This window comes from Setaria viridis, chromosome 2 (assembly GCF_005286985.2).
Source record: "Setaria viridis chromosome 2, Setaria_viridis_v4.0, whole genome shotgun sequence".
NCBI lineage: Eukaryota > Viridiplantae > Streptophyta > Magnoliopsida > Poales > Poaceae > Setaria > Setaria viridis.
The window spans coordinates 29194365-29220694 of record NC_048264.2 but is presented as its reverse complement, the minus strand read 5'-3'; the positions used below and the strand labels follow the sequence as shown (position 1 = coordinate 29220694).

Below are 26330 nucleotides of genomic sequence, written 5' to 3'. Positions count from 1 at the left end.
GTAGGCGTATTACTGAAATATCCTATAAGTCGAGGGTCCGAATCGCGAAAAAGTCATACCCTCTTCTTCCTGTACCGGCGTTTGTGTTGGCGGCGGCGGCGATGGCGACGTCGGCGAGCACGTCCGGCGAGTGGCTGAAGGGCGCCCTACAGGAGCTTCGGGAGCGTAAGGGGAGCGAGCTGGATTTCGACGCTGACCTCGTCTCGAGCCTCGTCTCCTTCTGCGAGCTCGCGTCTCCCCCCGACGCCGCCAGCTACCTCGAGGTTCGTGCGCCAGTGCCCATCCCTTAGAATGACGCGTGTATTGAGCGCTTACTCTGCAGTGGCCCTTCAGATTCTGATCGGAGTTTATCTTGTGCGCTCGCGCCTGGCGCGGCGGCTTGATCTGATCGCCGGCCAGTGTGTTATTATCGGATTAGGGTCTGCGAGATTTGATTTCGGTGAAAATTGTCAGTTCTTAATAACACGATCGCCGGCCTGTTCTGATTGTATGGGTGTTTGCTGCTGTGCGTCGCTACCAAATTGCCGTGCTGTTGGGGTTTGGATTTCTGTGGGATTTCGTTGCAAGGAGAGGAGATGAATGATCCAAGTGCCTCGGCTACTAGCTTAGAAGACGCTTCATGCTACTGGGAGTCTTGTTGACTTGTTAAGTGCTTTGATGAATTGTTTCATCATGAATGGCATTGGAGTATAACCTGATTAAGTATTGCAAGTGTGATTGAATGTCAAATCTATTGCTTAGATGTGTGTCTGCATGTTTGCCGCGTCCTAAATGCTTGGGTCCGTTAGTGTCCAGCATGATTAAGCTGAAGATTATTAATTTATTTTGTATGTTCTTACAGTGATGTTAGTGTCTGTGGCACAACATGATGGAGTAACATGGTTTTGCTACTCAATTTGAATTTGGTTCAATGGATCTGCAGGATCTTTATCAAATAAGCCATCTGGTTTCTTTAAGGCTGGCATATTACTCTTTCCACTGCAATTTTCAATTGCCTTCTCTTGTTGTCGATGCAAAATCATGTTTGTCTCTTGTTTTATCGAACATGTGTATTATTCCATCAAAATCAAGGTCTCATGTGTTAGTGCATGAAAACATGTTACTTTTCTTGCAAAACTGTTGCCTTGTAAGTTGCAACAGTTTGAATTTTTGTAACCTTATGTATCTCTTCCTGTTTATCTCAAAGCTGAAAGGTGAACTACATAAACTCAGCCTAAATTCCCATTAGGCCATGTTAATTGAACTAGTGTGCCCTTAGCATCTTTCTTTTCTTTCCTTTTTTTGCTGGAAACTTCTTTTCTCAGTTGGGCACTTTGCATTATGAGAAATCTCTAGTTCCATTACTTCATTTTGTTTTGGTTTATGTGCTTCATACCACTTGTTTTCACACCATTAGTATCATAACCACATTATGGACAAATGTTGAAACCACTGTACCTTAGTTGACATAAATATTTATCATGGTTTGCACTTTTTAATGGCACAGAATTTTATTGGAAAAGAAGCTGCTCAGGACATTATTCAGGAGTACTTGCGAAGGAGGGGTCACATTAGTTCCTCAAATGGAACTGAAAGCTCGCAATCATCTAACCTTCAGCCTTATGTTAAGCCATCAGCTGATGCACCGACTGCACAGACAAAGAAACAAACACGCATACAAAAAGATGCCGCATCTTCTTCTAGTCAGAGTTCCAAGAGTCAACCAGAAACTGGAGAATCCCGACTTGCTTCCAAGAAAGGTCCAAAAAAGAAAGCAGCAAAGGCCATTTCCCTCGCTGAAGCAGCAAAGGGTTCCATTGTCTTCAAGCAGGGGAAACCTTGTTCATGCCAAGCACGGCAGCATAACCTTGTTAGCAACTGCTTATCATGTGGCAAGATTGTGTGTGAACAAGAGGGCGAGGGACCCTGTAGCTTCTGTGGTGCACTGGTCTTGAAGGAAGGTAGTACATATGCAGGTTTAAGTGATGTTGGACTACCTCTTTCAGAAGCAGAAGCTACAGCTGAAGCATATGCAAAGAGGCTTGTTGACTATGACAGGAACGCTGCTGCAAGGACTAAAGTTTATGATGACCAAAGTGACTATTTTGAAATGGAAGGAAACAGTTGGCTCTCGTCAAAGGTAAAGTACATTTGATCCTTATGGTTCATACATGCTCATATTTTGATACTGTTCCATCCATTGACCTATGCTTGTGTCCATGCTAAACCTTAACAGCCACGGATATTCATACTGAGAGCTTGATCTATTGCGCAAAATGCATCTGATCCTGATATGTGAATTAATTTTTAGTATAGGATTTATTATGGCTGAGTATTCCTTTTAGGAAATTTAAATTAGTTTTGCGGAGCTGATTCTGTTTCTGTAATGAACTCATAATTATCATCTCTAACATCATATGAATTTTTAAGAACACGTAACCTCATGGATGATATGAAGAGGTTATGTATAGATATCTTAAGATGGGTATATCCAAATTGAACTGCTTCCAATGATGCTAACTTAGTTACCTATTTTTTACACTCTAGGAAAAGTCAGTCCTACAGAAGCAGCAAGAGGAAGCTCAGGAAGCAGCTGAAAACCAGAAGGGAAAAGTGGTTGTTACATTTGATTTGGTGGGCCGTAAGGTAATTACTTACTTTCTTGCATTCCTGCTGGACAGCAGCTCGTCTATGCTTGGTTGAAGTCTAGAAGCTTCAGCGGAACAGTTGGACATAGACATAATTTCACAAGTGTTTTCTGCAGGTGATTATGAACAAGGATGGAGCCACTGAGCTGGAGACAGAGCACCCAATCATGAGACCACCTGAAGAGAAGGATCAGAGCCACCGCATACAGCCCAACCCCTCAATCAGAGAGCAACCTGTGTTCATCGAAACAGGTCCAGTGAAGCCCAAAACTGACCGAGCAAGACAGAGTAAGAGACTTGCCAAGAATGGTCTGTGCCTGGAGGTAACCGGGAGGCTGCAGCATGATGACAAGGACCTGCAGAGCATTCTGAGTGGCAAGGTGAAGAAAGGTGATCACTTGGCTTACAGTTCCTTTGGTCAGGCACGCGAAGGGGACGACGTCGAATGCTCCCAAGATTTTGATTGAGATTTTACATGTGAATCATGATGCTGTAAAAAAAATCACAAAACAGCCTGTAATATCGTCATGTTCCCCATCCAACTCATGCACGTATACCTTTTGGACCTAATTCCCAGCAAAATGCAAATGTGAGAGGATAGCACCTTTTGTCATTTCACATTGCCCTCAGGCGTCAGTTCAGCTTTTTGTCCATGGAATTTGATGTATAAGGCTTATGCTAGGCAATTTCTAGCTCCTAGTGAGTGGTGCGTGGGGGAGAAAGTTGGTTTATGTTGGAAAATATTTTAATGACATTTGTAGCGTCATGGTTAATAGGTAATATGTCACGAATTTCACTCGTGCAATGGGTGCCTCTTTTTCGTGATCTCTCAGGCCGCCCCGATAGGCGAGTTCCCTCTCGAGTGAGGCTTGGCAAATCCTATTTATCTTCGACAAGATAGGCTCCGCGCCTAGCTTCAGGACACAATACTGAAGGCATTTTCTAAGGCCGTCTCCAATAATCTGGCTTAGAGCTAGCTGAATTAATATTTTACTTGTGAAACATTGAGAAAAGAGACTAGTGTAGAGGTAAAAGATAGTCTCGAACGTTTTCTGATGTATTTCTCTCTCGCAGCATAATACTTAATGCTATGTTCTCTTCTTCGTAATGGTTGCTAACTCACGCTGTTGGAGACGCTCCAGAAGAAAAGGGAATAGAAACCGAAAAAATGGAAGAAAAAGTAAAGCTACGCTGGCCTTTTCTGTCCACTGAGCCTGTCCGCGTGGCTGGGTCAAATTGGGCCTTCTTTTGCTCCCGTTTGTTGCTGGACGCGCGTGGAAGGTCTCGTGGGCCGTGGGCCTGTGTCGATCGGCTGGTGTTGGATTAAAGAAAAAGTCCATTTTACTACCATCTGCTTAACTCTTGAACAAAGTTTTGATTCATTTTACTCCCCTAAAATTAGTCACCCTTGAACAAAGTTTTAATTCATTTTACTCCTATAAAACTAGTCCAATCTACCCTTAATTAAATTTTTATTTTTTATTGTGTATGAGTTAAATTTTGAGTGCGCATATACAAAACATGATGCTTTATGGTTAAAAATTTTTCATGGTTATTTTCATATGTTAGGAATATTTAATACGAAATTGATTTTAGATATGTAAAATTGTAGAAAAGAAATTATGAAAAAATTATAATGTATTTTTATAACATAGAAAATCATGTTATAAAGTCAATTGATAAAATCTAAAATTAAAATTCAATTTGTACGCGAAGATAAAAAAAAAGAATCTAATTACGGGTAGATTGGACCAAATGAAATAGTTTGGGGAGTAAAGTGAACCTAAATTTTATTTATAAGGTTAAGTGGACAAAGTAAATAAATGAGGAAAGTAAAATGGATTTTTTTTTACGGACGGACAATAAACTTTTCCGTTGGATTGCCGCGCAGCCGGAGTCACAAACTCACAACCCGCCGCCCCACTCTACGCTCTCCTCTATGGCGAAGCGAAAGCGTCCGGCGGCGGCGATGGAGGAGGAGGGGAGGAACTGGGCTTCTCTCCTCCCCGACCTACTGAACCTCGTCGCGGCACGGTTACTGGCCGTCGACGTGGTGGACTACATCTCCTTCCGCGTCGTGTGCGCGCGCTGGCGCGCGTCGGCGCCCAGCCCGCGCGACCCCACCCTCCGGGACCCCCGCCTCCACCCACGCGGCTGGGTCGCGCTCTGCGACGGCGACGGCGTGCGCCCGGCGGACGCGTTCGAGGTCGCCTTCTTCCACGCCGCTACCGGCAGACGCCTCCGCGTCCGCCTGCCGGAGCTCCGCGGCCACCGCATCGTCGGCTTCACGGACGGCCTCCTCATCCTGATCAACAAGGAAACCACCGCCGTCCGCGTCCTGCACCCCTTCATCCGCGCCGCCGTCGACCTACCACCGATCGCCGCCATCTTCAACCACATGGTCAAGGACCAGCTGTCCCGCGCCTGGATGAGAGCTGCCGTGTGCGCGTCCCAGGCATCCGCCGATTCCATCGCCGTCGTCGCATGGTTCCCCACCGTGCCCGGGGTGGTCGTCGCCGAGCATAGCTCCCCCTGCTGGTACATCGTCTACCACAGCGTTGAGCTTGCCTCAGCCATCTCCTTCCAAGGCCGTGTCTACGGCATCGTGAGCAACGAGAGGCGGGTTCTGCAGATCTATCCTCAATGCTCGAAACCTTGTGTTGCTGATATCCCGAACACAATCGGCATCCCTCAGACACACAAGTTCTTCCTGGTGGAATCCGCCGCGCGCCTGATACTTGTCCTCCGCCATTTTCACTTTGACAATTTCACAGAGGGAGGGTATCGACCTTGCCAGTTTGCATTGTTTGAGGTTGACACGGTCGGGCACCGTGAGCTTACACCGTTGAGCAGCCTTGGTGACCAAGCTGTGTTCCTCAGCCGGGACCGATGCTTCTTAAGGCTACTTTGGCAGCTCAGGCCAGCCCTACCCAGGCAGCACAACTCCCACACTTAATTATCCTAGGCTTAGGCCTGGCCTGCGCATCCCTGCCCAGACCAGGAGAGAACGTCCCCCTTCTGACGTTACCGTTTGGGAGTCAAACTCTAATGGAGGACCTCCTGGTCTCTTATGCACACTATACCAAAAATAGCTCACAATTCACAAAATACCTCAAAAATACCTAAAAATCAGGGAGGAAATCCAGAAAAATCAGAAAAAATAACAACTTGATAAATAAGATACAATCCAGGACTTGGGCTTCAGATGATACATGTAGTTAGACCACCATATTACATTGCATCCAACTGGACTAAAAGAACATATGCTCTTTGTATGTTTTAAGCATCTACTTAATTAGCTACAAAACTCTGCTTTTAACTCAACTGTTGCCACATAATCTAATTATTGTATAAGAGATTTAGCTTATAAGCGAAGCACCTGCCGTTCAACATTCTTTCTCCTATTCATGTTCTTCACTGTTCACCGATTCTGAAAAAAAATAAACAATAGTCAGCCATCACCACCATCATGCTAAACATACATCGCAAACATAGCACAACCAGGAAACTGTAATGTTGGAATGATTCCTTCTTCCTCTGCACATAGCCACTTCAAAACCAATGCAGCAAGCAACTGTACGTATCAATATAGGAGTTACTACATCCTGTCAAGGTTAACTAAAGTTCAATTTAGTTAAGAAATAAAAATGCATGTTTCCTTACAGTAAAGTTAACTAATTATATTTGACTAAGACAAACCAAAACAACTAGTAAATAAGGCATACTGGTGGTTCTAATAATCAATTCTGAATATGAACTAAGGGACCTCAACTATACATAAAGATGATGCTAGCAGCACCTTAGAAAATCATAGCTATGCTATACACATGTAGGAGAAAAAATAATCAGGTAGTGTAACAATATCAACAGAATCAAAAATTGGTCGAGCATACGAGCCACGCAATACAGACTATAAGTAAATACAATGTTCTGAAAAATAGCTTAGTTTCAAGCTTACCAACCTTCCTCCAACATTCTTTCTCCTATTCATGTTCTTCGACACCTCACTTTTCATTGATTCCGAAACAAGACAATAAACAATAGTCAGCATTGAAAAGTCATAAATGAAAACTTAATATACTATTTTATTAATTCATTGATGATCATGCCACAAACCAGTCACCACTACCTTGCATAGCTAGGAGCTAAATAATCCCATGATAAGATGAAATTAACATCAAAGAAGCAAGAGATGCTATTTCTAATAGAGCATCAATAATTAATTTGGTTCCAATTATCACACATGTTCATCTACATGTCTAATTTCTAAGAATTCATCAGCAATTAACCAAAAAAGAAAAGAATCATTCAGCCAGAAGCAACATGTCCTCCAACAACACCCAAATAAGGTTGGACTACCTCAGAGGCACCCCGGAGGTTCCTGAAGTAGCGAACAGACTCCTAGGCTATATGTAACATAATAGGACAATATATAAACATAACAGAACTTTAACCTTGTGGTAGTAATCTATGGTTAAAATTATTTGGGGAGCAAGACTTATTATGATAGCAAACAGAAAGCTTATGAATATATCATCCTGACCCAGGCAAGTCAGCGCTGACAGGGGCACTCTACACAACTACTAGCCAGCGAGGATCCTTCAGAACATGCCACATGAACTGTATTGTACTGCTATGAACCTGCCCCTTATAGTTTATTGCTATGACAACCACTAATGCTCAAGTTTTACAACTTGATGTACGTTGGAGAATCATACTAGCCAGCACAAGATTAGCCTCAAGAGAGCATATAAAATAGAAATTCAAGGGATAACACTAAACTCGCAATTCAAGTGACATCACTTAACTGAACCGTGAGGCGCCACGGATGAAACACACGATTATGACATAATACTTCAATTAATTACGACAGGCACATCACACGATTCAGTCAAGGCGGATTAAGTTGTAATTCAGCAAAGCCATTTATTCAGAAAGATGCTTACATTCATGACATTTCACGCAAGTACAAACTGATCGACAGGGTGGATAACATGCTAATGATGAGCACTACTAGCATACTAGATGCACGGAGAGGCTTACCTATACCAAGAATGTCCGGTGAAGAGACGAACAAGGGGTGGATCTTGGGTCTGGCAACTTTGAAGTCACCAAGATCTAAAAGAACTCGAATTAGCAAGAGGAGTATAAGCCCTAGGTAATAGGAGAGGAGGAGAACTTGCGTGCTGAGGAGGAAGACGTATGGCGCTACCGTGGTGGATGCAGAGATGGTGGCTGAGGCGGAGGCGTCGTCACAGATCGGAGGCGCAGAGGCGGTGCCTTGATAGGGAGACAGAGCAACTGTGGCGTATCGACGGGACGACGGAAGGGGCGATAGCACCTGGACGGTGGAGGGACGACGGTACCTGGACGGAGGCATGGGCGGCGGCGGCGTCTGGACGGAGGCAGGGCAACGGGGAGGCGACGCGAGCGCTTGGGAGTCAGGAACAGCCGCCTAGATCCTGGAGGTGGGGAGGAGCCGGCCCAAAAAAAGGAAGGGATAGGATGGAGCTCCCCTGGCAAATGGGCTTCCAATGTTTGATTGGCCCGTGGCCGGAGGGACGCGCGGGCCTCCAACCCGAGGAAAAGGCCGGAACCCGTCGGGGTTTGGCATTTCCAAAGGGGCCCTTAGCGTCTCAAAACAACCTGCCTTCCATCACCAGCAACACCATTTACTTCGACTCTGAAGATCTCTACCCTGTTGTTATGTACTCTGTCAGCAGCGGCACGTCTGAGCTGTTATCGAGGTTTTCCATCATCCATGACTACAAAAGGAGGATCCGGCCCTCTGTGCGGCCCTTCACGCTTGCAGAACATTTGTTCACCTTTTGCAACCATCGTTGTTGGTAGGCTCTTGGACCTTAGTAGATATCACATGCATTGTTTGCGTAACTCTAATAATGTTCTAATTGGACCACTTTCTCTTATTGTAGGTCAAGGGGACTCATGTTTCATGAATACCACTGCTTACCTAGACCTTGGAAGAAGCTGTTCAAGAAACTCAAAGCTCAAGACCAGGAAGTTCAGGTTCCAAGCGAAGGGCATGTGTAGCATGAGCGGCTGCATGCCTCCAAAATGTATGTCCCCATATTACTGTTGGTTGATGATCCTCCAAATCGGTACTATAGGGAAATTTAAATTAGAGTTTCCAGTTTTTATGTTCCTTTTGGTATTAATTAATTTGTTTCAGTTTTGCTGATTTCAACATCTAATTGTCTTTGGTCTTTATGTTTGCTTATTATATGGATCATGATGCATGCTTACACAAGATTTAGAAATGTGCCTTTTGTGTTCTGCCAGGTTGATTAGCATCATGAAGAGTCGTATTTTAGGACCTCTAAGGGATTAAAGTTGCAGAGGTGGTATGGTAATGGATCCTCCTCAGCTCCAAGGTCACGGCTCACAGTGAGGAAGTTCCGCGACTTGCTGGAGCAATGACGAGTTATTTTGCCAGTGTTATCTTGTCTATGTTTACAGCATTCAGTCGTGGTTGAGCCGATGCTGGTTGCATACTCATCGAGGTCTTGTTGGAAGTGTGCATGTGTCTCTTGTCACCCCTGCTAGTTGTAGATGAAGTTTTCTTGAACCGATGCTATTCAGCACAGTTTTGCGTATGTGCTGCTGCTGCAGAACGATTCAGCACAGTTAGGCTACGGAAGGTGCAGCTGAATAAGACAGTGAAGTCGCATCTTGGCCCGGTAAGTACGGAGTAAAACACAACTAAATGTCATAGTTAGCCAAAACTGGGCGCTGGCCAGCAAGCAGTACCGCTGGAAGGAGAGCTCTAGCACTGAGTTGCGCGCTTCACCTGTTGGATGCTGGAAATGCTTGCCTGCGTTTGACGGCAATTCCTGCTGAAAATCCAGTTATTCCTCTCTTTCCCGACCTCCCAAATGGCGAGGGTTGCCAACATGTCTAAAGATATAGGGTTAGTATTCATGTGCACATGCTCTGCTTGAATCGTAAGCGGGCACATGTGAGACCACCACCAAACAGCAGCCAATTTCACCTTTTGACATTTATTAGGGCCGCACAGGATCCAGATCCCACGCATCTTTACACTCAATACAACTGATTTGACGAAAAACTTAGGCACCAGGTCATCTGGTCCTGCACTTGATAGAAACCATAAATCCTTGCGCAGTCCGGGCAAACAAGCAATCTGCGGTCGCTGCAACTGTGGCCAATACCAGCACCGTTGCGGCGGTTGTTGCCGACATGTGGCAGGGGAGTCCGGTTGCGCACTCCCCTTCCTTGCCCCGACAGCAGGATGAATGCCACCTCCGCAGCAGCTAGAGCAGCAGCCTCCTGAAAACAGTTATACACACAACACGATTAGGGATTTACAAAAGGCCCTAGAGCGACGTTAGATGCTGCGAGTGGCCAAGTAACGGTTATGCAGAGGCACAATTGACAAAGTTGTGCAAATTTTCATGCTAAATTGAATTCTCAACAGATAGTTTCCAACACACTCGATTGCACGGGTTATGCACACTGTCAACCATAAGTTTCAACCATGTTCGTACCCTTACCAAGAAGTAGTAAGACAGTAGAATGGTTGCATAGCTTTGATCCTGATCTTGATTTTCGCAATGAGCATGGCAACTCAAATTCAAACAAGTCACACACTACTATATAGAAATAGGTCAGCTCGAATTTCAGTATATTAGCAGCATGGCAGTGAATATGTCTTAAAGAAATAAGGAAAGATCGAGGAGGATATTCATATTAGATATGAAAAGCTAACCTGTCTCTGTCTGCGGTGCCGCAGGATACTGATTGCCCAAGCCTTAATGTAGAATGGTAGCAGGAAACCAGCAGCACGCAATAGAAAAGGCTGTCAATTGCAAACCACCAATACCAAGTGTTAATGGCAGCATCTAACCATAGGATGCTAATAGTATATTCCAAGATGGTCATTTGTTTCACTTACTGAAAACATCGCAGAAGTGTCATCATCATCCTCATCAGTTAAGAGTCAGTGCGTGCCTCAAGAATATGAGAGCCATTAACTGAGCATAAAAAGGCACATAGGATGTTATGTATAAAGAAAGCCCTATTGATTTAAGTAGCAAAAATATTATATATGTTCTGTGGTTACTCATAACAAGAGCAGCAGAGCAGCAAAACTGGCATTTGTGGCAAAATAATCATCATATTTAGCTTCCATGATATGGTTTTGTGCCACTGCAAGAATCCTTGGATCACACAAGTCCAATCCAGTTCCAGTAATGTTCCAGCCACCACTATGAACCGAAAAGAAATGAGATGTGATGACGAGGAGATAGATGAAATATATTGCAAAAGAAAACATCAGAAAATATGTAACGGAACAAATTAAAAAGTTTAAAATAGTACTCTAGCATCCAACTTATGCATGAAAACAAGCATGCCCTACCTTGTACCAATGGTAGTTTCATCAGGATGAGCTCTGGGAGGTGCAGTGTACCGATATTTGTAAGGCTGCAGAGTTGTATATTTAAACACAATTCAGTAATTGCCATCTGTGAAAAATGGGATCACAATTCTTTGTTCATGCATAAATCACCTCACGACATTTCACATGTTACATCTCATTTCTCATTGCAACAATGTTGTACACAAGCCTGACAGCCATACTGCATAACACAAACTAAATGCGTGTTAGAAGAGTTTCTGTGGAAAACAATCTTAAGAGTAATGACATAAAAATGCATGATCCTCATGCATAGTGGATAAGGAATGTTTTCAAATATTTTTGTTTCCAAAACAAATCTGTGAAGCAGGACAAAAGGAATCAAATCGAAATTTAAACCTAGCAGATGGAAGAAAGAACAGGTGTACCCAATTTGCTAGGAGGTGATTCACAAATCAAATTAACACTGGCTACTTCAAATTCGGTCTATCCCACATACTTTCTTGTTAAATAGTAGTTAGTCGTATCATTAGCTTTATCCCATGGAGTACTCATAACTGAAGATAAGCTTCTATAATATTAGGAAATTTGTATTTAGATTTATTCCAAATGTTTGGGTGTTTTTAGGCTGACTGTTCTAAATATGCTCACAACATGTCATCAAATTGACCTTCTCTTCTATAAAAAGAAATATTTTTTAGGACTTGGCCTGTGGCTAGTTGAAAATTGCAATGGCATATTGCTGTCTGGATGAAAGATTATAATATCTTGGCACGTTCAAATGGCACACATATTATTCAGCAATGGGCATCTTTTGTCAGGTAGTAAAAATTATTAAATTGTACATATATTTCTGGCAAAATGCCTTAAATTACAATAGTCTCATGTCCCTAGATATTGCATGTGATACTTACCAAAATATAAGATTATTATTCAATTTATTTTGCTGAAACTGAAGCCTAATCAATCTATGCTCAATTGACATTTACGAATTGTCAATTTCAAGTAGAACTGCCATGTCTTAAATGTCCAATGCACAAAATGAATAAAGGCAGGAAAGAGGACCCCCAAAAAAAAGGCAAAACAGGGACCCACACCAACAACATATTAATGCCAAAACAGAAGTAGCCAAAAAACAGAACCACAGCCTCTACACAAGCACACAGCAAAATCAACCAGAAACAAATGTGGCACCAACCTGAACAGTTTGCTCGGCGTATGCAGTCCTCAAATGTCAGCATCAGCAAGCAAAATGTTGTCCACAGGTTCCCATTTTCTCATGTTGATGTTCAGATCATGAAGAATCCTGCAAGCACCGTCAAATCCAGGGCAAGAATCATCCCCGGAGATGAACCGTTGAATCTGCCCTCCGATCTCAACACAGCTCTCCCCCGCCATCTTCTTCATCCCCCCTTCCCTCATCACCCTCCTCGCCATGGCCGCCTTATCCCACGACCCAATGTCAGAGTATATGTTCGCAACCATCACGTAATTCCCGCTTCGCCGGGGCTCCAGCTCCAGCAACCTCTTCTGCACCTTGTCAACAATGTCTATGCAGTCCTTGGAGCTGTGCAGCTGGCAGGCACTCAGCAATGTCCTCCAGACAACCGGATCGGGCTTGACCGGCACGTCCATAACAAAATCATAAGCTTCCTGGAGGCGGCCATTGCGTCCCAGGACATCCACCATGGCACTGTAGTGTGTGATCATCGGTTTGATGCCATAGACATGCTGCATTTCATGGAAGAATTGGTGGCCCTCGTCAACCAACCCAGCATGGCTGCATGCACAGAGCAGCCCAAGAAATGTGACATAGTTGGGTGTGATAGATGCATCCTTCATCTTATCAAACAGCTCCAGCGCTTCCCGTGCCATTCCATTCTGCGAAAATCCCACGATCATTGCACTCCATGTCCAGACATTTCGCACCGTCATCCTCCCAAACAATCGTGACGCGTAACTTACTGCACCGCACTTAGCGTACATATTCACCGCTGCTGTGCCAAGCTGAAGCGTCATTTCCAGCCGCCGGGCAACGACCTGCCCATGTGCCCACTTGCCGAGCGCCAAGTTCCCTAGCTCGGCCGCAGCGGAAAGCATGACCACAAACGTTGTCTGGTCAGGCTCGAAGCCAGCCTCTACCATCTCCGCAAACATCCCGGCGCACCAGTCGTGGCGATCGTTGTCCGCGCAGGCAGTGAGCGCGGTGTTCCACGACACCACGGTCCGGCGAGGCATTTCGTCGAACACCTGCATGGCGCGCCCGAGGTGGCCGCAGGCCGAGTACGCGGACATGAGGGCGTTCGGTACGTACACCACGGCGCGCGCGAGGCCGCTCTTGACGGCCTCCCCGTGGGTGCATGCGACGAGCGGGAGGGAGCCCGGCGCGAGGCGCGCGAGGGCCTTGAGGACGTGCGGGAGCGTGTGCGCGTCGGGGCGCAGGCCGCCGCGGCGGAGGCGGGCGAAGAGGGAGGCCGCGGCGGACGGGTCAGGCGAGGAGGCGAGCGGGGGCAGGAGGAGGTTGAAGAGATCCAGCGGCGGGGAGGGTAGGGAGAGGAGGAGCCGGTGAGCGAACGGGAGGTGGAGGTGCGGCGGGGAGGAGGGCAGCGAGATGACGCGGCGGAGGAGGGCGGGACCGAGGGAGCCGACGCGGCCGGAGGTGAGGAGGTGGCCGTGGATCTGCCGGAGGTGCCGGACGGTGGTCGCGGCGGCGATGAGGGCGTGGATGGTGGCCGGGGGCGTGGCAATGCTATGGAGGCTCCTCCTGCCGCGTGCAAGGACGGCGAACTGCTTGCTTCCCACGGTTTCAACATCCGGTGCCGCCGTGGCACCAAGCATTGGCCTCTGGAATCCAGCGGCAGACGGATCAGGTGGTGTGGAGGGGCATGCCTCTGCTGCTCTTGAATTCTCCGCGACGCCGCCTTCCGCCGGCGGCCGCGTCTCCGCGAACGCGAGCCGCGAGCGGATCGAGAGAGTTGGGAATGGACAGGTTGCCGGGCAACGGGCTTGAAGATACAGCGAGATGGTCTTGAATGGGCCCAATTCGCTAAGCCCACACGGGAGGAGGTTGTTTTCCTTTGCAGTTTGGAGAAAAAATAGTAAAGTCGCACATGGATCTTGGGTAGTGTGGTTTGTTAGGCTGATTGTAACGTGATTTGTTTAGAGAGGATAATAGATCCCGTTACTTGCTGTTTGTTTTGGTTTTCTCGTGATCGAAACAAGTTGTTGTCAGATAGAGGTCTTCAGAAAAACGATACCTCCCTTATCAGATACGGTCGCTCCGGGTGCCAGTCTAGTTTTCAGTGGATGGAATCTGTATCTTTTGTCTAGCCGTTCGTATTCAAGTTATGTTTCGTTTAAGCAAATCAAATGAAGCGTGTTATTACCGTTACAGCAGCAACCAAACATCTGGCTGTAACAGCAGCTCATTCCATTTGCGTTACCTTTCCACAAACCAAACAACACCTTGGATTCTTGGGACGCTGGCACGGTGGCAACTGGTAAGAATGCTGCTTAGAAAAAGCCCCACTATCATTACAGCATTCGTGCGAATATTTCGACATCGACAGGGTTTTTAGTACAATATTATCTATTTGTACATCGACAAGATACTTTCGTGTGGGCATAATCTAGCATATATAGAGGCCGCGCCAAACAAGTTTGAGAAAGCGCCGTTTTTCAAACTTGACAATTAGGGCAATCAGGACCCAGATATCTCGGTTAAGTTATATACACCCCGTTACTTCCTGGCCGACACAAAATGCAATAGCCCAATCCAAAGCACGAACATGCACCTTTGCACTCAGTACACTGATGCAATGAAACTTGAGGCAGAAAATTATCTGGTTCTGCACTAGACTTCAACCACGATATAATCCTTGGGGAACCCGTGCAAATAAGCAATCAGCAGCCCCTGCGACCATCACCGCAGCCAGCCACTCCTTGATAGATATCGTTATGGGTATGGTGGTTCATGCTGAGGTGTGGCAGGGGAGTCCGGTGCGATGGTGAAATGCACTCCCCTCCCTTGCCCCGACTGCAGGATGAATGCCACCTCCGTCGCAGCTAGAGCAGCTGCCTCCTGAACATAGACACACAGTGCAATTAAGAATTTATAAGAAAGGCCCTAGAGCAACACTAGATGTAGCGAGTAACCAAATAGTGGTAATTGGTCACGACGAGACATGATAGGCAAAAGTTGTGCAGGTTTTCAATCTAAAACTATCATAATGTCAACTCAACGCCAATATTTTTGGAGTGTGACAGTGAATACAAGGTGTTCCCAAAATATTTTTAAAATCTAAGAAAAGAAAGATGCAGATATTCATATTAGAAATGGCATACTGACCTGTCTCTGTCTGCGGCGCTGCAAGATACTAATTGCCCATGCCATAATGTAGAATGGTAGCAGGAAACCAGCAGCACGCAATAGAAAAAGCTGTCGATTATGAACCATCATTACCAAGTGTGAATGGCAACAGCTAAGCATAGGATGCTAACAGTATATTTTCAAGATGGTTCCTTCACTTACAGAAAATACTGCAGAAGTATCATCATCATCTTCATCAGTTAGAGTCAGTGCGTGTCTCAACAATAAGAGAGCCATTAACTGAACATAAAAAGGTAAATAGGATGTTAGGTAAGTATATATAAGAAAGCCATCCTGTTTTAACTCCCAACAACATAAATACATCTGTTACGTGGTTACTCACAACAAGAGCAGCAGAGCGGCAAAAGGCAGCAGTGCTGGCATTCGTAGCAGAATAATCATCATATTCAGCTTCCAGGATGTGGTTTTGTGCCACTGCAAGGATTCTAGGATCACGCAAGTCGAATGCAGTGCCAGTAATGGTCCAGCCGCCACTATAAACCACAAATAAATGAGAGGCGGTGACGTGCAGTTCGATGAAAATACATTACAAAACAAAACATTAGAAAATATGTGACAGAACTTCAGTGGTTAAAAATAGTACTGTAGCTGTATAGCATCCATGAAAACAAGCATAATGCCCTACCTTATATCGATGGTAGTTTCATCAGGATGAGCTCTGGGAGGTGCAGTGTACCCATGTTCATAAGGCTGCAGACAGGTATTTTTCAACACAATTCAGGCTAACTGTCATCCATGAAAAAAGGTATCAAAATTCTTTGTTCATAGAATAAATCACCTCATGACATATTTCACATGTTACATCTCCTTTCTCATTGCACCATCTCTGTACACAAGCCCGATGAGCATACTGCATAACACAAACTAAAAACATGTTAGAAGAGTACCAACGGAAAACGCTCTTGAACATAATCACATAAAAATGCATGACAATGCAAACATAAGAAACACAACTTCAAATGACAAAAAGAATCAACTCAAAATTTTAAATTTTTTATTCTCGAACACGCAGGAGAACTGCGTATCATTGTATTAATAGTAGAAGATTGGAGTCATACAGAAAGACCCCCCCCCCCCCCCCCCCCCCCCCCCCCCCCCCCCAACACACACACACCGCTTTAGAAGAAGACTTAATTGCCGTTTACAAATAAGGACGACCCGAGACCTGGACAGCCTAGCCAACATCCTTAACCAAGAGAGAGGCAAGGCCCTTGGCTCCTGCCAAGGTCCACAGTTGAGCTTCATCCCTAGCCATGCTCAGCACAGTGGCAACGCTTGGGGCAGCCCCATTAAAAACACAGTCATTTCGATGCTTCCAGATACACCAAGCGCCAAGAATGATTAGGGAGTTTAGTCCTTTACGTGCATTGCCCATAACAGCTGCTCCCACACTTTCCCACCATGCGTCGAAGGATGATTCAGCAGCCGTCGGGGCAAGTTGGGAGAAACCAACACGATGGAAGAGGGAGTACCAGAATTGCCTTGCAACCACACACCCAATGAGCAGATGTTGGATGTTCTCTTCCTCCTGATCACACAAGAGGCACTTATCTGGGTGTTGAAGGCCTCGCCGTGCCAACCGATCAGCTGTCCAGCATCAATTGTGGGCGACCAGCCACATAAAGAAGCAGCATTTGGGTGGAGCCCAAGACTTCCAAATCCTCTCATATGGTCTGAAATAAATGGCCCCCTGAAAGAGAGCATCATATGCCGATTTCGCTGTATATTGTTCTGAGGTAGAAAGGCTCCAAATGTGTTTGTCCTGTACCCTGACTTGTAATTCTACCTCAGAGATCACATCCCACAATACCAGATACTCCATTAGGGCTTCCAAGGAAATTGAACCTTGAATATCTTCTATCCACCTCTCATGGATCAGTGCCTCCAGAACTGTACGCCTTCCTACTGTTCTCCTAGAGACCAAGGCATACACCTGTGGTGCAATATCCTGAATATTTTTTCCTGCTAGCCATTTATCTTTCCAGAAAAGAGTGCTGGCTCCATCACCAACTTCAGTGACCACAGCCATAGAGATGACAATCCATTTCCTTGCTGATTTGGAGAGGCAGACTTACCCAAGGTTTATTTGGTTCAGACTTCTTGAGCCATGGCCATCTTACTCTTAAGGCTAGTCCAAGGGATTTTAGATCTGATATTCCTAAACCACCAAGTTCCCGTGACCGACACACTTTGGGCCAAGCAATGAGGCAATGCCCTCCATTTGCTTCCTTCCGCCCCCTCCAAATAAAGCCTCTTCTAATCTTGTCAATAGCTTTAATTGCCCAGGATGGCAATTCTGTCGCCATGGCCAAATATACCAACATTGCAGTTAATACATCCTGTACCTGCACCACCCTTCCTGCGCGCGTCATCAAGTCTGCTTTCCATCCTGGTAGCTGATCAGCTATTCTATCAATAACAGGTTGGAATTGCTCCTTGGTAAGCTTTCAAAGAGAGAGTGGCAGCCCAAGATACTTGCACGGAAAGTCCAAGATTTCACAAGGCAGCAGGCTCAGGATGAGAGTCATATTGTCCTCGGAGCAATGGATTGGCAGCACATTACTTTTCTGCACGTCGGTCTTGAGTCCCAAGGCATCCCCAAAGAGCTGGAGCATTCGCAGGGTCAAGGTGATATCCGCTGCTGCAGGCCGTAGAAAGAGGGCAACATCATCAGCATATAACGATATTCTATGTTGAATTGGCCTTCGGGACAGTGGCTGTAGGAGACCAGCCTCAGCGGCTCTGGTGACCATCCAATTCAGCACATCCATGACTAGGATGAAGATCATTGGGGAGAGCGGGTCTCCCTGGCGAAGTCCTCTTCAGTGTTGTATGATATCCCCAGGAATACCATTAAGAAGAACTTGAGTGGAAGAAGACGATAGGAGGCCACACAACAAGTCACATCACCGAGAGCCAAAGCCAAGTTTTCGGATCACCTCCATGAGAAAACTCCGAGATACCGAGTCAAAGGCTTTTGTGATGTCCAATTTGAGAAGGATTCTTAGCTGCTTTTGGGAGTACAGAAACCTCACAGTTTGCTGAACCAACATATAATTGTCCTGAATAAACCGTTTTTTGATGAAGGCACTTTTTTGATTGCAAGAGACCATTTCATCTAGGCGGCTAGCTAAACGGTTAGCTAGAATTTTGGTCACCAATTTTGCAAAACTGTGCACCAGACTGATGGGTATGAAGTCCTTTACCTGTTCAGCGTCCGACCTTTTAGGCATCAAGGTGATGTAAGCGGAGTTTAGCATCCAAAGATTCCTAAAAAATTTTCCCCATACAGTATGCACGGCAGCCATCATGTCATCCTTTATAACTGACCAACAGGACTTGTAGAAACGCCCTGTGAACCCGTCAGGCCCTGAAGCTTTATCAGAAGGAAGTTGCTTAATGGTGTTCCACACCTCCTCTTCTGTAAAAGGTATATCCAAGGCTTCAAGATTATATCCAGGGATGTTCAGCCCGGTGAGATCAATGGTCCGATCCCAAGTACAATCTGTACCAATCAGGTTAGAATAGAACTCCAAAATTTCAGCAGCCTTCTCCTCATGTGTTGTGATGGTGCGATCATCCACCCTCAATTTGGCAATGAAGTTCTTTTTTCGGTGACGAGCATGCATGTGGAACAATCTGGTATTGGCATCTCCCTCTTTGAGCCATCCAACGCGGGATCTCAGTCGGGCTACTGTCCGCAATAGGGAGGCAAGGGCGAGAGCGTGCTTTTTCAGGTTGTTGCGCCGCCATAATTCATTTGGTTGCAGGGTGCGGCTTTCTTGGGCAATACCAAACTGGTGGATGATCTCCTTTGCTAAAAACAGTTGGGAGTTGATATGCCCAATTTTCTTCTGGCTCCAACTTTGCAAACCTCTTGCTGTTGCCTTAAGTTTCAGGGACAGAGTCTCCACAGGGCAGTGGCGGGGCTGAACTGAGTTCCAAGCAGTCTCGACTGCTTCCGTAAAACCATCCATGCCGGGCCAGAAGGATTCGAAGTGAAAGCGCCTTTTGCCAGCTAGGTTGTCCGTGAGACCGAGAATTAGAGGACAGTGATCTGAATCGTCAGAGGCTGCACTTTGCAAGAGACATTCAGGGAACATGTCCTCCCAATCCGGCGAGCAGAACACACGATCTAGCTTCACAAGTGTAGGATCAGCACTAGTAGAGGAACTAGACCAAGTAAACTTACGACCATGAAGAGGAACTTCAGTAACTGCCATATCATTTATCCATCTTCTAAACCTTCCCATCATAGCTCTGTTTAGATTTGTGTTGTTCTTGTCCTCATCTTTATAAATAAGATTAAAGTCGCCTGCCACCATCCAGGGAATTGTGCACTGCACCCGCAGATCGCGCAGCTCCTGTAAGAATTGAACTTTTGCTTGATTGTCTTGAGGCCCGTAAACACACGTTAACCACCAGGCAGTACCATTAGGCGAGCAGAACTGAACCGAAGCACAATGTGAATCAATCCGGCTTGCACCAACAGCCCCAAGGCGAGATCTCCACGCAACTAGGATTCCTCCACTGGCCCCGACCGAAGGTAGAAAGATATAATTATTATCAAAGTCACTGCCTAGCATAGAGAGGATAATCTCCCTGGACACTGAATTCATCTTTGTTTCTTGTAAACAAATAATATCAATTTTGGAAGAGTCCACAATAACGCGCACTGCATCTCTTCTTGCCAAGGAATTGAGCCCTCTAACATTCCATATCAGTATATGCATTGGATCCATAGAACAGAGAAAATAAGCGACCAGCAACAAACCAACAAGCCTGAGAATCAGACCGTACATTTCACCACCCCAAAGGCGGTGTCATCTTCTGGAGGTGACCATCCAAAGAGGGCAGCAAGAGCTCTGGTGTGCGGAGTCGCCTGGGGCTGCCGGAAGCACTTGGCACATTCGTCCAAGATCCTTTGGTCAAATTGTTCTTTTTCGTCATCCACCTCCAAATCAAGAGCTTGCATAACCCGTTTCTTCATATGTGCAGAGCATACCTCTGGATTTGCTGCCTCCAGACCAGCTAGGCGGCGGCTTCGGCGAGGTGCCTCAGTAGGTGGCTGCAGCAACTTCTCTCTTCGCTTGTTGATGTGTGGAATCGGCAGGAGGGCACCCGACGCCTTGGACAGACTATTGATGAACTCCGTCGCGGGGCTGACCGGCTCCGGGGCCAGGCCGGACCCATTCAAATCCCTCTCCCCACCGTTCTTTTTGAGGCGGGGCCTTGAATAGACCCGAAGCAGGGGCTCCGCGGTTATGCTGCCTAGCACCTGCGGCGGCAATGAGACAAGGGCAAGCGAGGCCACCGCCTCTGCAAGCAGGGGAGTCAACTCTGGAGCCAGAGCTTCTATAGGGGAAGCAAGAGGGCCAGGCACCGATTCATCCAGCAGAGGAGCAGGCCCATCAGTTGAAATCAAGGGCCCATCAGCAGCCAGGCTGAGATGAGTCCCAAGAGCCTAATCTGTTGAATTCATAGCTAGTGTCGTCGTCACACTCTGGCGTAGGGTGGAGTTAGGTGGGCTGTTTTGGGGGCAATGAAGGCCCACACGATGTCTAGCCATTGGGCCTGGCCCAAAAGACTCCATGCAGACCTCATATAAAGGCGGCGCCACTCCCTCTCTCTCCTCGTGACTTAACACGGGCATGCATGCTTCGGACGCTTGGGGCGTCAAGCATCTGTTAATATCTGCGATCATGCCCGCCTCGGCTTCCACAGCAGCAGCCTCGGTAACTGACGATGGCACCTCATGCGCCTCCCGCACCGTTGGCCCAGCCAGCACAGCATCAATGGGGGGCTCGAAAGCCGATTCCTCTTGGTGGGGGTGGGCCAGCCGGAGCTGGGTGTGTGGGCCCAGCCGATCCTACACCGGCGCACAGCGTCCCTGAGTTGACGATGACACGCCTCCTGGCGCCGCCTGCTCCGGGGAATCGATGGCGAGCGGTGTCTTCGTCTCCGGCGATGGCGGCGTCCATTATCATCGGCTGGAGGTGGAGAGGGAGGATCATCTTCAGAATTGGACGACCCGATTTGAGATACAACGATTGAGATAGGATACTTCAGGGTGCGCATCCCGGGCTGGTGCTCCGCCACCAATGGAGGTTCAACAATCTCAAGATCCATCTCTGTAGGGAAGCAGTCCGAGTTCGAGCACCAGGCCTTTAGCTGGTAGATGTCACGCCGTTCCGCAGTGCTCGGATGCAGACCAGCAATCCAGCAATACTCATTGAGGAGTAGCTCTGCCGTCAGTAGCTCCCAAGCATGTGCCAGAATGCCTCTGATTTCCACCTCAACGGCCAGAGGGAGGCTCACCGTCGATGAATAAAGAAACACGTCCACCGCATGACGTGCAGGCGGGCCGAGGGGGTGATGATGGGTCTTCTGCCATTGTAGACGCGCTCGAGCATCGCATCAGTAGGCAAGATCAAAAGGAAGCTAACCGATCCCCACGGGCGTAAGATTAGCCTTTCTTCCTCGATCTCAAACCTATTGGCGATTGTTGTGCGCACCAGCTCCACCGCGCCAACCTCGTGTCCTCCGATCATGGTGACGACCAAGGCGCAAGCAAGATCATCTTCTCTTCGGGCGACGCTAGCTGAGCGATCAAGAATGTGTCTGGGCTTCAATGGGCGATCTTCAGCAATCAAATTAGGATCGTCCTCACTCGGGATGGCCTGAGAGAAGCCTTCGTTGCCCTCCTCCAAACCACTGTCGGGTGTCTCCATGCTTCTCCTAGCTCTCGGTTGTCGAGCGCAACGACGCCGCTTTCTTCCCTAAGCAGTCGTCGTGGCGTCTGCGGGAGGGACATCCACCACGGCCGTCAGGGGCTGCTGGGAAGCCATCTCCAATGTGGCCACCGGGCGCCAGGTCAGCATTGGTCACGCACGAGGCACCGCACGTAGAGCTGCTGGACGCCGGGACGGGCACTGGCCGGAACGATGACCTAGCTCTAGGCAGACGAAGCACCGGGGCCTAGAGCGACAATCCGCTACCCGATGTTTCAGGGAGAAGCAATTGAAGCATCTCCCCCGGAGATCTGCAGGAACCGCTCGACGGGGAGGAGCTTCATGCTGGCGTCGCGCCTGACGGTCTCGGTGACTCTCCGCTTTCACCCATCCGTCGAGGTCCAGAGTGCCCGCCGCAACGTGAGACCTCCGTGTCTCAGGGTAGAGGATGATGCGGGGCGCTAGCCGTGGGGGCACCTGCTAGGGCACAGCTGAGGCTCTAAGGCATGAAGCGCCTGGAGCCTTCAAGGCCGCAGCCGAGATAACAACGAGGACAGTGCTGGCGAGGAGCACGTCTCTGAAAGAGGGAGGGAGAGGCTCCGTCGCCGGAAACCCCAGAAGAAGGGGAATCGTCCCTCCAACGCTGGAATTTGGAACGACCCGCGGTGGCACAGGGAGTAGCTTGAGGAGCCAAGCACGGACGGTGTTCCTCCGGCGCCGGAGAGGAGGGGATTTGGGTGGCCGTTGTGCCTGGAGTAGGCGACAGCGTGAGGCTGGTGGAGGGGGGAGGGGGAGCGCCCGGAGGTGGGAGGGGAACGGAATGAGGAGCCATTGTCAAAATTTAAACTTATTCAGCTAGATAAAAGAACAGTGTGCCAAATCTACTGGGAGGTGATTCACAGATCAAATTAATGCTGGTTACTTCAAACTCTTGCTTTATAAATAAATACTTGCAACAGCCGTATCATAAAAATAGCTTTATCCCATGGAGTACTGCCCCCATAACCAAGATAGGGTTCTATCATAATAGAAAATTCATATTTAGATTTATTCAAAACGTCTGGGTATTTGCAGGGTGACTGTTTTAATATGCTATCAACATATCATCAATTGACATTTTCTTCTATAGAAATATTTTTATTCCTTGGATAGTGGCTTCTTGCAAAGTGCAGTATTCGCATATTGCAGTCTGGATGAGATATTATAATATCTTGACATGTTAAAATGGCACACATTTCATTCAGCAATAGGCATGTCAGATGGTAAGTTTGTGAGATTGTGCATACATTGCTGACAAAATGCCTTGAACTACAATCATCTAATGTCAGCCAATGATATCTTTTTCAGTTCCTGGCTACAGTGTCCATTATATAAGATTAGTACTCAATCTATTTTGATTGAACTGAGACCTAATCGATTTATATCCAATTGACATGCACCAATTGTGAATGTCAAGCAGAGCTGTCATTTCTTAAATGTTCAATGCATAAATGAATACCAGAATACCACAAGGCTTCCATCTACACATATTAATGCCAAAACAGAACTATACCAGTGATGACATGATGGACAGTATAGCTGATGACTAACCGGGTGTATCTTTGAACCTCTGACATAAGGGAAGACTAATATTCTAAGCAGTAGAATGTTTTACGGTATAGAGGAAAAAATGAAAAACATTTCATCTGCAGCCCAGGCCATGATAGGGCCAGCGCACTGTTCATGAACTGTCACTGTTCATAGAAACAGTAGCCGTGTGGTACCGTTCGCGGATGCCCTAGGATTAGAATTTAGGGATAAGATTAGGTTTCAATTGGTTCCTTAATCTTAGATGTTGGTTTCTTACAAGCAAGTTGCCCCATTTATATAAGGATAAGATTATATTTCTTCCGATCAAGCAGGAAATAGATCAAGAGTTCCTATCACCCATGGTCGCGCTGGCCATCTAAACCATGCCCACAGCAAAACATTTGGCACCTTAAATAATACTTAGATATGGAGTATAGCAGTCTATCCATAATATTCTGAAGAAGAATAGTGGAGTAATGCGAACCTTTAGACTGCCGGTGCAAGCGCATGGACTCTCTAGATTTTTAATACTATCTTCCTCCTGACAAATGCGACACTCCACCATCTGTAGAAGAGGTTCTTCTTCAGAAACCATGCTTTCTCCCATTGCTAAAATGGCATGAGCCATGGAGGGTGGGTGTGCAATGGCTTCTCCAGATGATGTGTTCTTGACTGCCCCAGTGGCCTCATTGGGCTCGGGAACGATTAGGTCATCAACATTGAGCATTAGATGATCCTTCATTGTTGCAAACAACTAATAAAACTTCCAGCAAAAGAATTCTTGTAGAAATGCTATTAAATCAACAGAGAGTTCATAATCTATTTGCTAGACCAAGCTTAGTGTCTCGCTGGAAAAGAAAAGAGAAAAGAACAGGTCAGGCGATGCCATGGTTGATTAGAAAAAACATATAGAATAACTGAAGCAGCTGAACAAACTTGTCTAACCTCACGAAATGAGGCACCAGAGTCCTTGGTGAAAGATAAAAGAGGCACCAATGATCTGAGCTCCACCTTTCTGCCCATTATATTTATCACAAAACAATTTCACAAACATTGTTTTCTTGAATACTATAGGCATTTGAACACTAAAACAGCATAGATGAGACAGTACAATGGATATGAATAAAAGGATTTGTTCTGTAAACAGTGATGTTCCTCCCATGAAACAATTATGCATTTCCTTTGCAAATGATACAACTCTTTCAATCTGTAATTTTCCGAGCAATAAATTTGCTTCCACAAAGAATGCCAATCAATCATTCTGAGATTTCCTCATTGCATACACAGATCCACAAATTGGTGATAAACAGAAGGAGCAGATACTACAATAATAAATTTTACCCAAAATGCACATTCGTAAATTTCATAATTTGCCTGTCCTAATCAAATCACGATTAAGTTCTCAGCACAAGCAACCAACAGGAAAAGCTGAATAGTATTACAACAGAAGCAACATGTCTGCCAAAAAAAAAGGAATCAACCCAAAACCTAGCAGGTAGGGGCGGAACCAGTAATTTTTGCAAAAAAAATCCGAAGTCAGTTGGCATAATCCGCGTATATTTTGTAATTTGGTCAGATCCGAATACAAATAGCTTCGATTAGGGTTCGGTGCTCGGTTCCGCACAGCAGGAATGGAAGAGAAGGGGCGGGCATACCTGGTGGGTGCTCGTCGCCGGCGAAGGGCCCGACGAAGACCTGGAGAAGGACGGCGCCGCTCTGTCGCCGCCAGGAAAGGAAGGCCACGGGGGGAGCGGGGTGTGAATGGGCTAAAGTAAAAGGAGGGGCGAACGCAACAGGCGGCGACGCGCTCGGGAGCTTATGTCTGATTTTTCTTTTTTCTTTTTTAAAGATTAAAGAAACAGTTTTAAGCCATCATTCTCGTTTCTCCTGGCAGGTTATATAATCCACCCGTGAGCTAAAACAACAGATTCCATATTATAATAATTCACTGTCCTCCCCATAATCATAAATATATTTCTTTAACATGATTTATTTATATAAAGAAAATCGTAAAAACCACGTCCTTTCTCTTTTTTTTTTGCAAAAACTATCCTAATGCACACTTGATTACCTGACTTCATTTATTTTTCAGATGTATAGCGCGAAAAGGTTAAGCTAATCGAATCAATCTTGTTCGAGTTATTGAATTAGGCTTATTCATCATATTATAGTGGTTCTTTTTTTTTTGCAAACAGTAAAACTTTGTGCGAAGTCTTTCACCGTCAATTTTTTTGTGAAATCTCCAATGAATGTCGAGATTACACTTTAAAAGTATTGAATTCCAATATCGGCAACTCCAGGTTAAAAAAAATAGGCCAAATTAATGTGTTAGGGTGGTTCTGCAATAAAATGGAGTAGAGGTGAGTAAAGCATTCGGGCTTTGCTAAGGTACACCTCTTACCTTTAAATGGATTTTTTCATTTTGTAAATAGAAAAACATCAATTAGAAAATAAATAAATTGGTCGCACGACAAGAGGTCCTTATCAGATCAGAGCTTTTTCCAAACAAACTGCATGCGAGCATGCATGCCGACATTTTTTTCCTTTTGAAGTTCATGCAGGATGGAAAAAAGCTAGCGCGCTGGGTCGCACTTGCGCTCCGACGCGCGGCCTGCTGC

The 26330-nt window shown here is 46.3% G+C and overlaps 4 protein-coding genes and 1 pseudogene across 12 annotated transcripts; 2 read left to right on the top strand and 3 right to left on the bottom strand.

Annotated features, from left to right (window-relative positions):
* The first annotated feature begins 41 nt into the window (after positions 1-41).
* On the top strand, positions 42-3240 carry LOC117844974 (uncharacterized). Its single transcript, XM_034725842.2, has 4 exons — positions 42-263; positions 1487-2119; positions 2527-2625; positions 2744-3240. Exons 1-4 carry the CDS (start codon positions 102-104, stop codon positions 3092-3094), a joined length of 1245 nt encoding a protein of 414 aa, XP_034581733.1. The 5' UTR covers positions 42-101; the 3' UTR covers positions 3095-3240.
* Positions 3241-4444: 1204 nt separating this feature from the next.
* Positions 4445-5583, top strand: LOC140221905 (uncharacterized). The gene has a single exon (XM_072291856.1). The coding sequence runs from the start codon at positions 4465-4467 to the stop codon at positions 5581-5583; it is 1119 nt and encodes a 372-aa protein (XP_072147957.1). The 5' UTR covers positions 4445-4464.
* A 3956-nt stretch (positions 5584-9539) lies between these two features.
* On the bottom strand, positions 9540-14037 carry LOC117843855 (pentatricopeptide repeat-containing protein At2g36730). 5 transcript variants are annotated; one of them, XM_034724589.2, is made up of 7 exons: positions 12221-14036; positions 11176-11245; positions 11026-11090; positions 10561-10873; positions 10375-10464; positions 10160-10258; positions 9540-9935 (listed from the first exon to the last, which is right to left on the bottom strand). In XM_034724589.2, exon 1 carries the CDS (start codon positions 13858-13860, stop codon positions 12250-12252), a length of 1611 nt encoding a protein of 536 aa, XP_034580480.1. In that variant the 5' UTR covers positions 13861-14036; the 3' UTR covers positions 9540-9935; positions 10160-10258; positions 10375-10464; positions 10561-10873; positions 11026-11090; positions 11176-11245; positions 12221-12249. The 5 variants fall into 5 exon arrangements, with proteins under 5 accessions (XP_034580480.1, XP_034580481.1, XP_034580482.1 ...); XM_034724590.2 differs by having other exon boundaries at positions 10160-10255; XM_034724591.2 differs by lacking the exon at positions 10160-10258 and having other exon boundaries at positions 10561-10639; positions 10729-10873.
* A 483-nt stretch (positions 14038-14520) lies between these two features.
* On the bottom strand, positions 14521-25527 carry LOC117843856 (uncharacterized). Of its 5 annotated transcripts, none has more exons than XM_034724593.2 (9): positions 25368-25527; positions 24658-24727; positions 24197-24560; positions 16191-16262; positions 16038-16102; positions 15735-15885; positions 15554-15631; positions 15371-15460; positions 14521-15103 (listed from the first exon to the last, which is right to left on the bottom strand). In XM_034724593.2, the coding sequence occupies exons 3-9, from the start codon at positions 24452-24454 to the stop codon at positions 14978-14980; spliced, it is 840 nt and encodes a 279-aa protein (XP_034580484.1). In that variant the 5' UTR covers positions 24455-24560; positions 24658-24727; positions 25368-25527; the 3' UTR covers positions 14521-14977. The 5 variants fall into 5 exon arrangements, with proteins under 5 accessions (XP_034580484.1, XP_072148319.1, XP_072148318.1 ...); XM_072292218.1 differs by having other exon boundaries at positions 24197-24448; XM_072292217.1 differs by having other exon boundaries at positions 24658-24723; positions 25368-25510.
* LOC140222065 (uncharacterized) lies at positions 16587-17234 on the bottom strand (annotated as a pseudogene).
* Positions 25528-26330: the final 803 nt, after the last annotated feature.